This window comes from Orycteropus afer, unplaced genomic scaffold, assembly GCF_000298275.1.
Source record: "Orycteropus afer afer isolate SDZICR_OR568_19922 unplaced genomic scaffold, OryAfe1.0 scaffold00374, whole genome shotgun sequence".
Taxonomy (NCBI): Eukaryota; Metazoa; Chordata; class Mammalia; order Tubulidentata; family Orycteropodidae; genus Orycteropus; species Orycteropus afer.
Genome location: NW_006921961.1, coordinates 1287123 through 1300575, shown reverse-complemented (window position 1 = coordinate 1300575; position 13453 = coordinate 1287123). Strand labels below are relative to the sequence as shown.

The window sequence follows — 13453 nt, the reverse complement described above, 5'->3', positions numbered from 1 at the left end:
ATGCCCAAGGCTTCTCCTTATATACAGGAAGCAGACCACATCCCAAAGGCAGCTACTCAGCTGTTTGTTGTAGATCCCACCATGGAGTTGATTGGCAGTCTCATCATGGGAAATAACTACCACCAGCTGCCCAGCCACTCAACCAGGCCCAGCCAAGTTGACACAAAAACAACCACCACAGGCATATATCCATCCTAAAGAAGTGAGAGCCAGGACAAGAACAGATGTATGCACACCCATATTCATCACAGTACTATTTACAATAGCAAAAAGATGGAAGCAACCTACATGCACATCAACAGAACGGATAACCAAACTATGGTACATATACACGGTGGAATACTATGCAACCCTAAAGAATAACATAGAATCTGCAAAACACCACATAATATGGATGAACTTGGATGACATGCTAAGTGAAAGAAGTCAATCACAGATGAATAAATATAGTATTAGTTCATTATTGTAAAAAGTCAAAAGTTTATATATGGAAGGGGATTTTCTTTGTTGGTTATGGGGGGGGGGAGGGAACACTGCAAAAAAATGCATTGACCCATGTCACTTTACTTTTATGTATTTCACTGTACATAAATTATATTTCAATAAAATGCATTGAAAAAAATATATATATAATGATAGGGACCCCAGCAGCTAATAGGCAGCATATGCACAAAATACTGTTCTGCAGACCTGTAATGTCATGAGAATGAAATCTCCCCTCCCCTTTTTGATTTTAGCCTCACTGCCAAGGCTTCTCCTTAGTCTGTGCGATGGGAGAACACAGGGTTGAACTCCCTCTAGAAAGTAATGTGACACAGTAACAGCTGAAGATGAATGTGGATTAGGAAATTAATGAAATGAAGGTTATTTCTCTATACATTTGGGTAAAGCCTCATGCACATGAAAATATTCATTATGGCTGTTGCATAGATGTGAAGGGAAGCAATATGGGGCACAGAAAGACCCAGGTTTTAATTCCTAATTTGTGCAATTGAGCAATTCATTAATCTCAGGGCCAGTTAGAGATTTGTGTTCCAAGAATTGGTTTTCTACTTTGTAGAGTTGTTAGAATCAAATCAGCTAATGCAAGTGAAACACTTTGTAAAGCAGTGTATCAAGAAGTAGTATCTGCTGAAGCAATGATGTTCCAACAGGACTCTCTGCAATGATGGAAAGGCCTTACATCTGCGCTGCCCAATATGGTAGCCACTAGCTACAGAGGCTGTTGAGCAGTTGAAATCAGGCTAGGATGACTGAGGCACTTAACATTTCATTGTAATTAAAGTTAAATAGCTACAGGTGGATAGTCCAGCGATGAAAGTTGGAGGGAAGATTTCTGCTTTCTCCCTTCTGGGTTTTAAATGACAGAAAAAATAGGTTGGAATAAAATATCAGTTTTGTTAATTGGCAAAGTACTTGTCCAATAACTGCCAAAGTATAACTCTGATGAAGGTGAATTAGAAACTACACTTTGAATTTTGGACAGTGTGACTAGTGGGCCACTGAGGGAAGAGATGGGTCTTCAGAGTACATCCTGGCCCTTCCTGGCAGGCCCAAGGCCTATAGTGCACAGTCACAATAGATGGGAATGGAGAAAATAGAGGAGAACCTATAGACAGGTCCAAAAGAACCTCAAGGTCTTATCATTCAGAATAATGATGTTTAACATCATAGTCCCACTTATAAGTATAGCTCAGTAAGTCTCTGGCTCTAAGGAATCAGACTACCCCTTGCTTGGGAAGAAAGAATGTCATAGAGAGTAAGCAGAAGCATCTATTCCAACATGTAGAAAACTGGAGATAGGAAAAATTTCCCTCCATCCTGACGATATTACAGGAAATGTGATGGAATATTTCAATATATTTTTACTTCTCATGGCCGGTTAAGTACCTTAAGGAAACAAAGATACAGAACGAGGTAGATGTTAATTAACTAGGTCCTCATTCACAACCACTCCAATTCTACGACTCATTCCTTTTGCCATTTGTGGGATGTCCCTCTTCAGTTACTGTTCCTCTTTCCCTTCCCACTGTGCGGGGGTCTCAACTGATGACTATGAGTCACGCAGTAATTCCTAGTAATTCAGATAAGAGGAATCTTAGGCAAATCTATCTGGAATGTCTAGATGCTAAATACATAAACATAAACTTAACATGGCATGATGACCTTCCAAGTATCCTTCTCCATTAGGTTTTAATTTAATCTTAGGTAAAGGAGGCTCTCTATGTACTAAAACGTACATAGAGAGAAATAGGTGGAGGGATAGAGATTGGAAACAAAGCAGCTTTGGTTCTAGTCTAACCTTTCCTTCGGTGGGGTCTATGGTCTTTCCCATTAGGGTCCCATGAGAAAATAGTTCCTTTGGAAAATCCCGCATTTCTTTGGAATCTCCCATGGATTCTCATTTTCTTTCTGGTTACTAGCTAAGTAAAGAGGAAAAAACTGGAACAACAAAGGCTAATTTGTAGACGTGTATGTTTATCAGTGAAAATGTTTGTGTGTATATATGTGTTTGTATAAAATAATAAAATTCATGACTTAGGTAATACCTATCAGCTTAACATCTTTCAGTTCTTATAAATCAAGCCTGCACTGGGTTACCCTTTACTATATGATAGCACTAAATGGTCTTTATTGATCTTTAAATAAATTGAGCTTTATACTCGCTCCACTGTTTTCAAGATAATTTAGGATTTTTAATATCTGATCTTTAATAACAGTAGTTTTCAGTTAAATTAGTAAACCATTACTAAGGTAATTAAATATCAACTGCCCTGTGCAACGTCTAGGTTCAATGGCAGTGATTAGCAATTCAATGGTTTGATCTTGGGTATTAGCTAGTTTACAACCTTTAGGCACCACTTTTGTAAATTCAATTTTTAAGCTAAGTTCAGAAACATATAACTGAGGAACATCATCAGTACTGCTCAGATTTCAATCATATGCCAGGTGCTGTCTTTCATTAAAATGATAGTTGTTGTTGTTGTTGTTATGTGCCGTCGAGTCAGCCCTGACTCATAGCGACCCCTCCTTGGGTTTCCGAGGCAGTATCACTACGGAAGTAGGATTGCCCAACCTTCCTTCCGAGGAGTGGCTAGTGGGTTTGAACCGCCAGCCTTCTGGTTAGCAGTCAAGTGCCTTAGCCACTATGCTACCAGAGCTCCCAAAATGATAGTAGGGGAAAAAAAAAAGAGCAAATTCTTGCATCTGAATTAAATATTTAGGGATTAACCATAGATAGCTTCTTGAAGAATACTTTCCTTGAGAAATATGACAATGTTTTCAAACTTCTACTCCTGTCAAAACACTCAGTAGGCCATAAAGAAAGCATTTAGGCTTGCAGGCTTGAGAGCTAGATGTCCTAGTTAGGAGCCAGTTACTAGCTATGAAAACAAGGGCAAGTTATTTAACCTCTCTAAGCCCTGTGTCAGAAGGAAGGTTGGACAATCTACTTCTGTAGTGATACCACCTTGGAAACCCAAGCAGGGGTAGCTACAGGTACGACTCGATGGCAGTGAGTTTATATATATGTATATATATAAGCCTTGTTCAGTTTGTGTGTCAACTTGGCTGGGCAGCTATATGTAGTTATTCCCCATGATGAATTGGTCATCAGCTTCATGGAGGAATCTACTGTGAGCAGCTGTGTAGCTGCCGTAGGGATGTGGGCTGCCTCCTCTATATAAGGAGAAGGCTTGGGGATTGGGCTCTAGCTTATGGCATGCTTGAGCCCCACGTGTAATCAAGTCATTGGTCAGCAGCCTGCCGTGCTCTGCTGATCTTGGGACTTTAAATGGACTTGAATTAATGGCCTGCTGTGTGGTTTGGTAACATCGGGATTGTGCTTTGTTATTTGTTGACCTTGGGTTTGTCAGCCTCAGCAGCCAGCAGCTGAGTGAAGACAAGCCTCCAGCTTCAGTGGGCTGGGAGCAGGAGGCAGAGATGAAGCCTAAGGTTGAGGGGCTTTCACCCAGCCCCTAGAGCCTGGCACTTTGAACTTGAACTTAAAGCCTCCAAATTGTAAGAACAAAACTCCTGTTTATTAAGGCTATCCCATTTGTGGTATTTTCTTGTCAGAGTGGCACTAGGTAACCAAAACATGTTAGTTTCCACTCTTCTATAAAGGAAGCAATAGTAGTGCTTGTGGCATTGGGTTATTTTTGAAGATTACATGTAAGGGGCGTGGGCAGTTTGTGGGACCCAGCAGTGGCACAGAGTAACGCTACAGGACAGTGCCCATGTACTTCCTCTTTATTTGCCTGTCTTCCACCTAGAACACTCCTTTTCCCCCTCCTACATACTTAGTTTGAACCCAATTATTTTTCCTTCTTGGTATGTTGCTAGTTGATCTGAGTATAGTTTGAATTTTATGAGGGCAGGGACTCAAACTTCTATTTATTGGTATTTTTAAAGGCATGTTATATAGTGATGTATTACAGAGAAGGTATTTTTTTAAGGACCAATAAAGTTAAGGAAATAATAAACTAAACAATTTAGCAGGAAGTTGTTAAATTCTTTCAGGCATGCAGCAATATGCCCATTCTGAGTGTGTTGAGAAATGAAGGAACTCTGAATAAATGACTAGATTAATAATGCGTTAGGCATCTATGGCTGGAATAAAAAAATGATTAGGTTTTAACATATTACTTGTCTCAATGATCTTTTTCTGCAAGCATTTATTGTTCTTAAATGTGTTCCTGTAATAAAACTGTTAGAATTAAATATTAAAGAAAACCATAGTAAGGGTAGTTTAAAATGTTGGGTTAAACCAAAAAAACCAGACCCATTGCCATCGAGTTGATTGCAACTCATAGCAACCTCATCAGACAGCATAGAAATGCTCCACAGAGTTTCCAATCTTTACGGAAGCAGACTGCTACATCTTTCTCCCATGGAGTGACCGGTGGGTTTGAACCACCAACCTTCCAGTTAGCAGCTGAGGCTTTAAACACTGTGTCACCAAGCCTCCTTCAAATGTCGAGTTAGATAGTATGGATTTCTTGTATGCTCAGGCAGCATGATTTCTGGAATTTCTACAGCAGCCTTTGAGGACCTCTTATGTACCAGACACTGATTGATACTGAGGGAAGAAGGGTGAAGACAGACAAGGTTATCCCCCCTCCCCCCTATTTGCAGCGTAGTGGGGAAGACAGACAATAAAAGAAACAAATAAAAACGAGTAAAAAATTGTAGTGTGACAATGTTTTGAAGTTAATGAGTAGTGTTGGAAGAGAGATTAACGAGGTGGAGTAGGAATTTCAATAGAGAGAATGTTCATGGGGGATCTTTCTCATGAACTATAAGCTAAGACATGAAGGATGAGAAGTGCTCACATGCTGAGTCTGAGTTTAAGAACAGCACATACAAAGATCCTGAAGAAGACAGAGCTTGAGGCTTCTAGGAACTGCCAGAAGGTCAGTGTGATCAGAGTAGGGGAGAGAGTGGCAGCATACAATGAGGTTGTAAATGAAGAGGTGGTCCAGGCAGGCAATGACTAGAACATGGGTTGGCCTCAGAGTCACGGCAAGGAGTCTTGTTTTTATTCTAATTATAATGGGAAAAATGTCTTTATTACTCATTTGAATATTCCATGGAGGTAAAAAGGTGACATGATTTGTTTACATTTTTTAAAAAAATTTCTGTGGTTGCTATATAACTTAAGGATTATAAGTGGGTAATGACACAAGGTTAGAGATAATCTATGAGGCAAAAGAAGAATTCTAGACAAAAGCAGCAGTGGCAGTAGCATTGTAGAAGAGTGAGTGCATTTGATGTGAATGTATGAAGGACCAAGAGAATGAAGAATAGTCCATACGTTTTTGGCTGGATGGTGGTGCCATTTATTGAGATTCATTGTAAGTGTAACATATGCAAGAGACATCAAAGTAGAGATGTCAGATAGGCAGCTTGATGGAGAGGTATGGATCTCAGGGAAAGACCTAGACTGGAGATTTAAATTTGAAGGACATCAGCAAGGAAATAATGTTTAAAGACACAGAAAAAGATGAGGTCATTTAGGGCAAGGATGCAATTAGAAAAGAGAAATAATTCAGGACTGAGTCTTTGGGAACTCCAATATTTTAAGGAGGAAAAGCAAGCAGAGAGAAGCTTATGACTAGTGACCAAAGAGGAAAGTCAGGAAAGAGTGATGAGTTGGAGGTAGAGGGTAGAGAAAGTTTTCAACTGTGAAAATTGCTAAGATGTTAAGATGAAGACAGAAGAGAATTCATGTGATTTGTCAACACGAACATCATTAGTGACTCTGACAAGAACAGCATCAGCTGACTGGAGAAGATTAAAGGCAGACAGATAAAAGGATGTGAGAACCTGGAGAGAGCATGGAGCATGTAAAGACAGCTATTTTGAGAAATTTGATTAGAAAGTGGGATGGAAATAGAGGACAGAGACTGAGGGATGTCAATAATAAGTTAATGGGGATTGTGCATTGGTTTGTTTTAAGATGAAAAATTCTAGATTGTGTTCTATGCTGATAGGACTTATCCAGTACTGAGAGAGATGCTGTTGATCCTGGAGAGATAGGGCATATTGATAAACAAAGCCTTTGAGAAGAAAAGATAAAATGGGATAAACTATCAGAGAGTACAGCTGCAATAGATTTATGGATTTAGTGGTGGTAGGAGGTGGTAGACTACAGCCTTCAGTGTGGATTACAATTTAACATAAAGAAAACAAAAATCCTCACCACTGAACCAAGAGAAACTTCAATAAGTTGTCAAGGATTTCATTTTACTTGGATCCACAATCAACACCCATGGAAGCAGCAGTCAGAAAAGCAAATGATGTATTGCACTAGGCAAATCTGCAAAACATCTTTTTAAATTGTTAAAAAGGGAAGTGTTAACTTTGAGGATGAAGGTATGTCTGACTCAACCCATGGTATTTTCAGTTGCCTCATGCTAACTAGCATGTTAGTGCATGCTAACACTGGACTACAAACAAGGAAGACCAAGGAAGGACCGACACATTTGAATTTGGTGTTGGTTGAAGAATTTTGAATAATACCATGGACTACCAGAAAAATAAACAAAACTGTCTTGGAAGAAGTACAGCTAGAATGCAAGATGGTGAGATTTCATCTCACGTACTTTGGACATGTCATCAGGGGGAACAGTCCCTACAGAAAGACATTATACTTGGTAAAGGAGAGGGTTAGTGAAAAAGAGGAATGCCCTCAATGGGATGGATTGACACAGTGGCTGCAGCAATGGGCTCAGGTATAGCAACAACTGTGATGATGGACACAAGACCACACAGTGTTTCATTCTCTTGTCGCTATAAGTTGGAACTGATTTGATGGCATCTAACAATAGCAACAACAACAGAAATTCTCTTCTGATAGCTTTTTATTTTTTCAGTGAAGGAAAAATAATTTTTTCAGTGAAGGAAGAAGGAGAGATGTGAGGGCAGAGTGAAGGGGAAAAGAGGCAACAGTGGTTGTTTTGAGAACGGGAAGCAAATTTCCTAAAGAGTAGCTGTAGGACTGTGTCATAGCATTGCAGACCTCTTGAGATATGTGATGTTCAATGTAAAGTAAGATCTCATGACACAGTAATGTGTCATACTCTGTTGTGATTACATATCTACTAGTTAGAATGTCCTACCAGAGTATAAACTAGTTGAGGGCCAAGATCCGGTCTAACTGTTTACTGTTGATATTCCCCATGTTTAAGACAGAGTGAGCCAGTAAACTGATGAATAAGGAAATAGGGTTGTCTTTGACCCATTAGTTAATGCAGCACAAAATAAGTAATTTAGGATTAATATGATTTCTTAAAAAGACAGTACCATTTTAGGTTTAATTCAGGAACTCTAGAGCATTTTAAAAATTGTTTAAAATAGTGGCCCTGCCCACTGAATTTGAAATAAAGGATCAGTACAGACAGAAAGTATTGAAAAGACAACTAATCAATTAAGGAAAAAATTAAAATAAAAACTCCTTATAATCAATCTTTTAATTGAAAAATAAAGGCTCCTATTAGTTTTTAAGTTAATTAAGTTTTGAAATAATGTATAGGAAGAAGGGATATGTATTTTAGAAGTTTGCAAAATTGTGCTTTTCTAAGGACCAGGGAACCCTTCTTTTCAATGTTGTACCAACTTGATTCCCCAAGGCCGATATATGTTTATGGTTGATTATCCCATCTATTGTTAATTTGATAATTACTTTATTTTTAATGTTTTATTAGAAATAATTTTAAATTTACAAAATTTCAAAACTCAGAAAGTACAAGAGACATTCATACACCCTGCCCCAGATTCACCCATTGCTATCGTTTTATTCCCCCATTTGCTTTATCATCTGTGCACCCTCACTCTCTTGTTTTGTTCTCTCCTTCTCTCCATATTTTTTTTCTCAACTATTTGAGGGGAACCTACATAATGATGACCACTTTTTCTAAAGGCTGCAAGAAGTACAAAAAGTGTTGCGTTTTGTTTGTGCCGAGATAAGAGCTACCTCACAAATTCACTGTACTTACCATCTTCAGGGCCATTCTTGTACTCTTTGTCTTCCATCACTTCATAGTCAAATCCAAGCAGATCAATGGGAATGGTGTATTTTCTGGCATAGTTCTGCTGGGCACCAGTCAGAAAGGCTTGTGTGAAGAAGAAGCCGGAAAGCCAGAAGACCGGAGGAGGGCCAACCTCGTACCATTGCTATAATTTCAAAACACAAGTGTCCTACGTTTGACTAAAGATATTCCCTTTACCTTTTAGGAAAACTAATAAATGAGCTAACATTCTGAGAAACAACAAGCAATATCTTCAAGTTTCAAAACTACGCAGCATATTTATATATGGGTAACTTCATATCCATCACACAGCTTGGGAATCACAATGTGTATGACTACAGATATTGTTGTTATGTTGTTATGTGCCGTCGAGTCGGCCCCGACTCATAGCGACCCCTCCTTGGGTTTCCGAGGCAGTATCACTACGGAAGTAGGATTGCCCAACCTTCCTTCCGAGGAGTGGCTGGTGGGTTTGAACCGCCAGCCGTCTGGTTAGCAGGCAAGTGTCTTAGCCACTATGCTACCAGAGCTCCCGACTACAGATATAGATGTGTGTTTTTTACATGCTCAATGGTCCTTCAGATAAGTTCCATACTTTATTGAGCATCTAATGTCCACTGGTGAACCATGTTATTCAGTTGAATAAAGTCTAGACAGAACATAATGTTTTTTTTACTTTTTCCTCTAATTAGTCATCAGTAGCCAGTAGAATATTTCTTTGGAAGTTTTTTCCTACTTCACTAAAATACAGTGAAATCCAACATATGGAAACACAACATTGTACAAGGAACACCTAGAAGAAGCAGGGTAGTGAGAGTTTTGTTTGTTTGTTTTTTGTTTAATATATTTTTAAAAATTGTGATTTGGGTAAAAGTTTTCAGAGCAAATTGGTTTTCTATTTAGGTAGTGAGAGTTTAAGGTCTACAAATATCAAGATACCTTGATTATCTGTTCACATAATAGACTGTAATCATAAGCTAGTTGAACACTGATGTAAACAAAATAATAAATTTATAATTCTGAGGAGATGAATTTGAAAAGTTTTCCCCTCTAAAGCCCAAGCGTTTCCCATAGGCAGAGCTTTTATCTTTCCAGAACAATCTTAATTCCTCAGTAGCGCTGTAGTCCAATAGAGGCTCTAGTCCAACAGAGGACCTGTATTATGAAAAGGGAGTTCACATAATAGGTAGTCATTTTAGCCCTGCAGAAATTTCCTCATCGGCAGTTTTTGATGTATTATATATCATGCCTAGGAAATTAATCGATACTTCTAAAGTATATAATTGTTAAGAATAACACCAGTATTAACAGATAATTAGGAGATGAGTTTCTGCTCACTCAACGTTTCCCAAACGATTAGCCACTGAGCCACTGAGATCATTACTGTCTTAGGCTGAACCAGCAATCTAGTGATTTCATGACCTAGAAGACTGCTTGGCAGGGATAAAATAATGATCCTCACTAGTAGCTTGCCTGGCTTTCTAACATATATTGCTCCAGGGATCTACTTTAATGCTAAATATTTAATAGAAAAATCAACATAGCCATTGTTTTCCTTCTTCAAATGTCATTGATTTGAATGTCTTACTTCATTGAACATGAACATCTGCTCCTGAAGAAGCTTTCAGAAATTCTGTGCCCAATTTTGACAGAGATTCCATGCCTGTATTTTGATGGGTGAGTGTAACAGTTACACAAATTATATGTAATAAGTATATATAGTCATTTGTGCCTGGCATGAACAGAAAAACCAAAGAGTAATGCTCACCACACTAGCTATACTGATGAAGAAAATGAAAGCATGAGAAACTTAACAATATATGATCATTTAGATGGACTCACCTGCAAAAATTTTAACCTTGCAAGGAAGTCATTGACATAGCTGCCAAGTGGTTTAAGGCTTGGGTAGGATTTCCCCATCCACATTCCTGGAATTTTGACATTCAGGATGCTGCTAACCACTTCTTCAAGCTCTGTGGACATCACTACAAGGCCCTGAAATACATTTAACCTTTGGTTAACCTGAAAGGATAGATGGTGGACAACCATTTCTTAAAACACCTTCTTCACAATTATCCTGTGTTTATAACTGTGATTAAAGTTGAGTCATATAGCAAATAAAGCCCACAAGTCAGCCATAGAGTCTTTCAATTCTTCTTGGAAAAACATTGACAGTTTTAATCTAAGCATATTTTAACGAAAAGTTTTCTTAATCAAGTATTGATTATTAGCTACTCACTAGCTTTTAAATCATAGCCTAACTTTGACTTAGTTTACTTGTCTACTAAGTGGACAAGTAATATATCTTGTGCCTTCTTAAAAGGGTGGTCATAATTTAAAATTAGGAAAATGATATGAAATGCTTTGAAAAGATAAAATACCCAGGAGTCAATTGTGAAGTCTAATTAATATCATCCCAAATACTCAACTTTTTCTTGTGTCACCTTCAAACTAGTACTGAATCATGTGTAGTTTTAGTGGGTCATTGTTTGAGAGTGGGTGGCAAGAATTATGAAAAGCATATCTTTTAGTAATTACTCAGAGTCAAAGGATAAGAAAAAGAAGAGTGAAGAATAGCAACTGGGCCCCCTCTGAGTTAGAATGACCCATCATTCACAGCAACCCACTGGTTTCAGAAGATGATAAAATTACCTGACAATATTTATAAACTGGGAGCTCTGGTGGTGTAGTACCTCAGGCATTTGACTGCTAACCAGAAGGCTGGCAGTTCAAACCCACCAGTCACTTGGAAGGAAGACTGGGCAATCTACTTCCGTAGTGATACTGCCTCAGAAACCCAAAGAGGGGTCACTATGAGTCAGATTAAACTTGACAGCAGTAAGTTTTTTTTTAAAATAATCCAGTTGGATAAAAACTGAGCAATGTCTCTCATCTCTTTCAGATTGGTTCATATTATATAAAAATGTGGTGTGATTAAAAAATTTACAATTCAATGTATATAAAATGTCTACCCCAGGAACAAGCATTCAACAATGGTATTTATTACTGAGTGAAGTCAGAAGTTATCATTTATTTTTGGTCATAAGTATTCCCATATCTCTTAGTTGTACAAAAAGAAAAAAATATCTGTTGGAGTATATCAGAAATGGACTACACCGTACAGAAAGAAGATAGGTATATCAGAAAAGGAGTACTGCATAAAGAAGTAAAGAGCAGATAGAACTGTCAATAAATGTATTAATCTTCACCACTCAGAACTCATTTTTTGCCAAGCACTTGTTTCAAATGGGTCACTATACATGTTTATATCCCTGTGCCTCTTCCTCAATAATTTCTTATAAAACTGGACTTTAAATTTCTCAAAGGAAGAAGTACAAACTGTGACTGAAGGTTAGAAAAAATTTCAAAATACCAATTCTTATTAAAATCAGTAGAAGCCCAACAAAACAGAACTGTTATTAATTTTGTAATGACTGTGGCCACCTTAGTAACTATATCATCAGTTCTAGTAGTTCCTCTGTGAGCACATGGCCATATTTTTAAAAAATCACAAATTGGGTCATAAAATACATAAAGTTATGCCATCAGGTTTTCTAGGTAGATGACCATATGAACAGCAAATGATCATTTCTATCAATATGTTTCCTTTCACATGTTTTTATGGTCTTATTGTGTTAGCTAGAGTTTCTGGAAATATATTCTAAAGCAGAAATAAAAGCATCTTTGCATTGTTTCTGACTTTAATGAGAAGGATATTTGGTGTTGGTTTTCAATAATTTTTTTCATCTTTGCACAATCAGTAGTTAGTGCTATTTACAGATTACTAAGAAACTAAATTCTATTTCATTTTGACAACTTCCAGTTTTCCTAGATTCATACTTCATACATTCCATGTTCTGATTATTAATGAATGTTTGTAGCTGTCTCTTTCCATTTTGAATTGTGCCCCATCAGTAAATGAAGGTCCTGAAAGCTTTACTCCATCCGTGTCATTAAGGTCCACTCTGCTTTGAGGAGGCAGCCTTTTCCCAGTGGTATTTTGAGCGCCTTCAAATCTGAGGGGCTCATCTTCTGACACTATATCAGACAATGTTTCACAGTTATTCATAAGGTTTTCAGTGGCCAGTTTTTTTTTCAGAAGTGGATGACCTTGTCTTTCTTTCCAGTCTGTCTCAGTCAGGAAGCTCTGCTGAAACCTGTCCACCATGGATGACCCTTCTGGTATTTGAAATATTGATGGCATACCCTCCAGTCTCACAGAAACACGCAAGCCACCACAATATAATGAACTGACAGATAAGTGGTAGCATCTTTAGATCGATACCCTAGACATTAGTGAGCTGAAGTGGACTAGTATTGGCCATTTTCAATCAAACAATCCTATAGTCTATTATGCCAGGAATGATAAATTAAAGAGTAATAGTGTTACAGTCATGGTCAAAAAGAACTTTTAAAAATCTATCCTGAAGTACAGTGCTGTTAGTGATAGGATAATATCCATATGCCTACAAGGAAGACCAGTTAATATGACTATTATTCAAGTTTATGCACCAACCACTAGAAGCAAAGATGAAGAAATTGAAGATTTTTATCAACTTCTGCAGCCTGAAATTTACCAAATATGCAATCAAGATGTACTGATTATTACTGGTGACTAGAATGTGAAAAGTGTAAACAAAGAAGAATCACTGGTAGTTGGAAAATATGGCCTTGGTGATAGAAATGACAGCAGAGATTGCATGATACAATTTTGCAAGACCAATTGTAAATACCTTTTTTCAACATCATAAACAGCAACTATATACATGACCTCACAGATGGAATAAACAGGAATTAAACTGACTACAGCTGTGGAAAGGGGCAATGTTGTTGTTGTTGTTAAGTGCCGTCGAGTCGTTTCCGACTCATAGCGACCCCATGCACAGCAGAACGAAACACTGCCCGATCCCGCGCCAGCCCCA

General features: G+C 38.0%; 1 protein-coding gene across 1 annotated transcript in view; it reads right to left on the bottom strand.

The window, feature by feature from the left end:
• DNAH7 (dynein axonemal heavy chain 7) overlaps nt 1-13453 on the bottom strand; it is a gene marked incomplete at its 5' end in the record, with an annotated part of 302031 nt that overhangs the window by 4269 nt on the left and 284309 nt on the right. Inside the window, 2 exons of the mRNA XM_007953149.2 lie at nt 8499-8676; nt 10374-10526. Of these exons, the coding sequence (XP_007951340.2) occupies nt 8499-8676; nt 10374-10526 (331 nt within the window). The remainder of the gene's footprint in view (nt 1-8498; nt 8677-10373; nt 10527-13453) is intronic.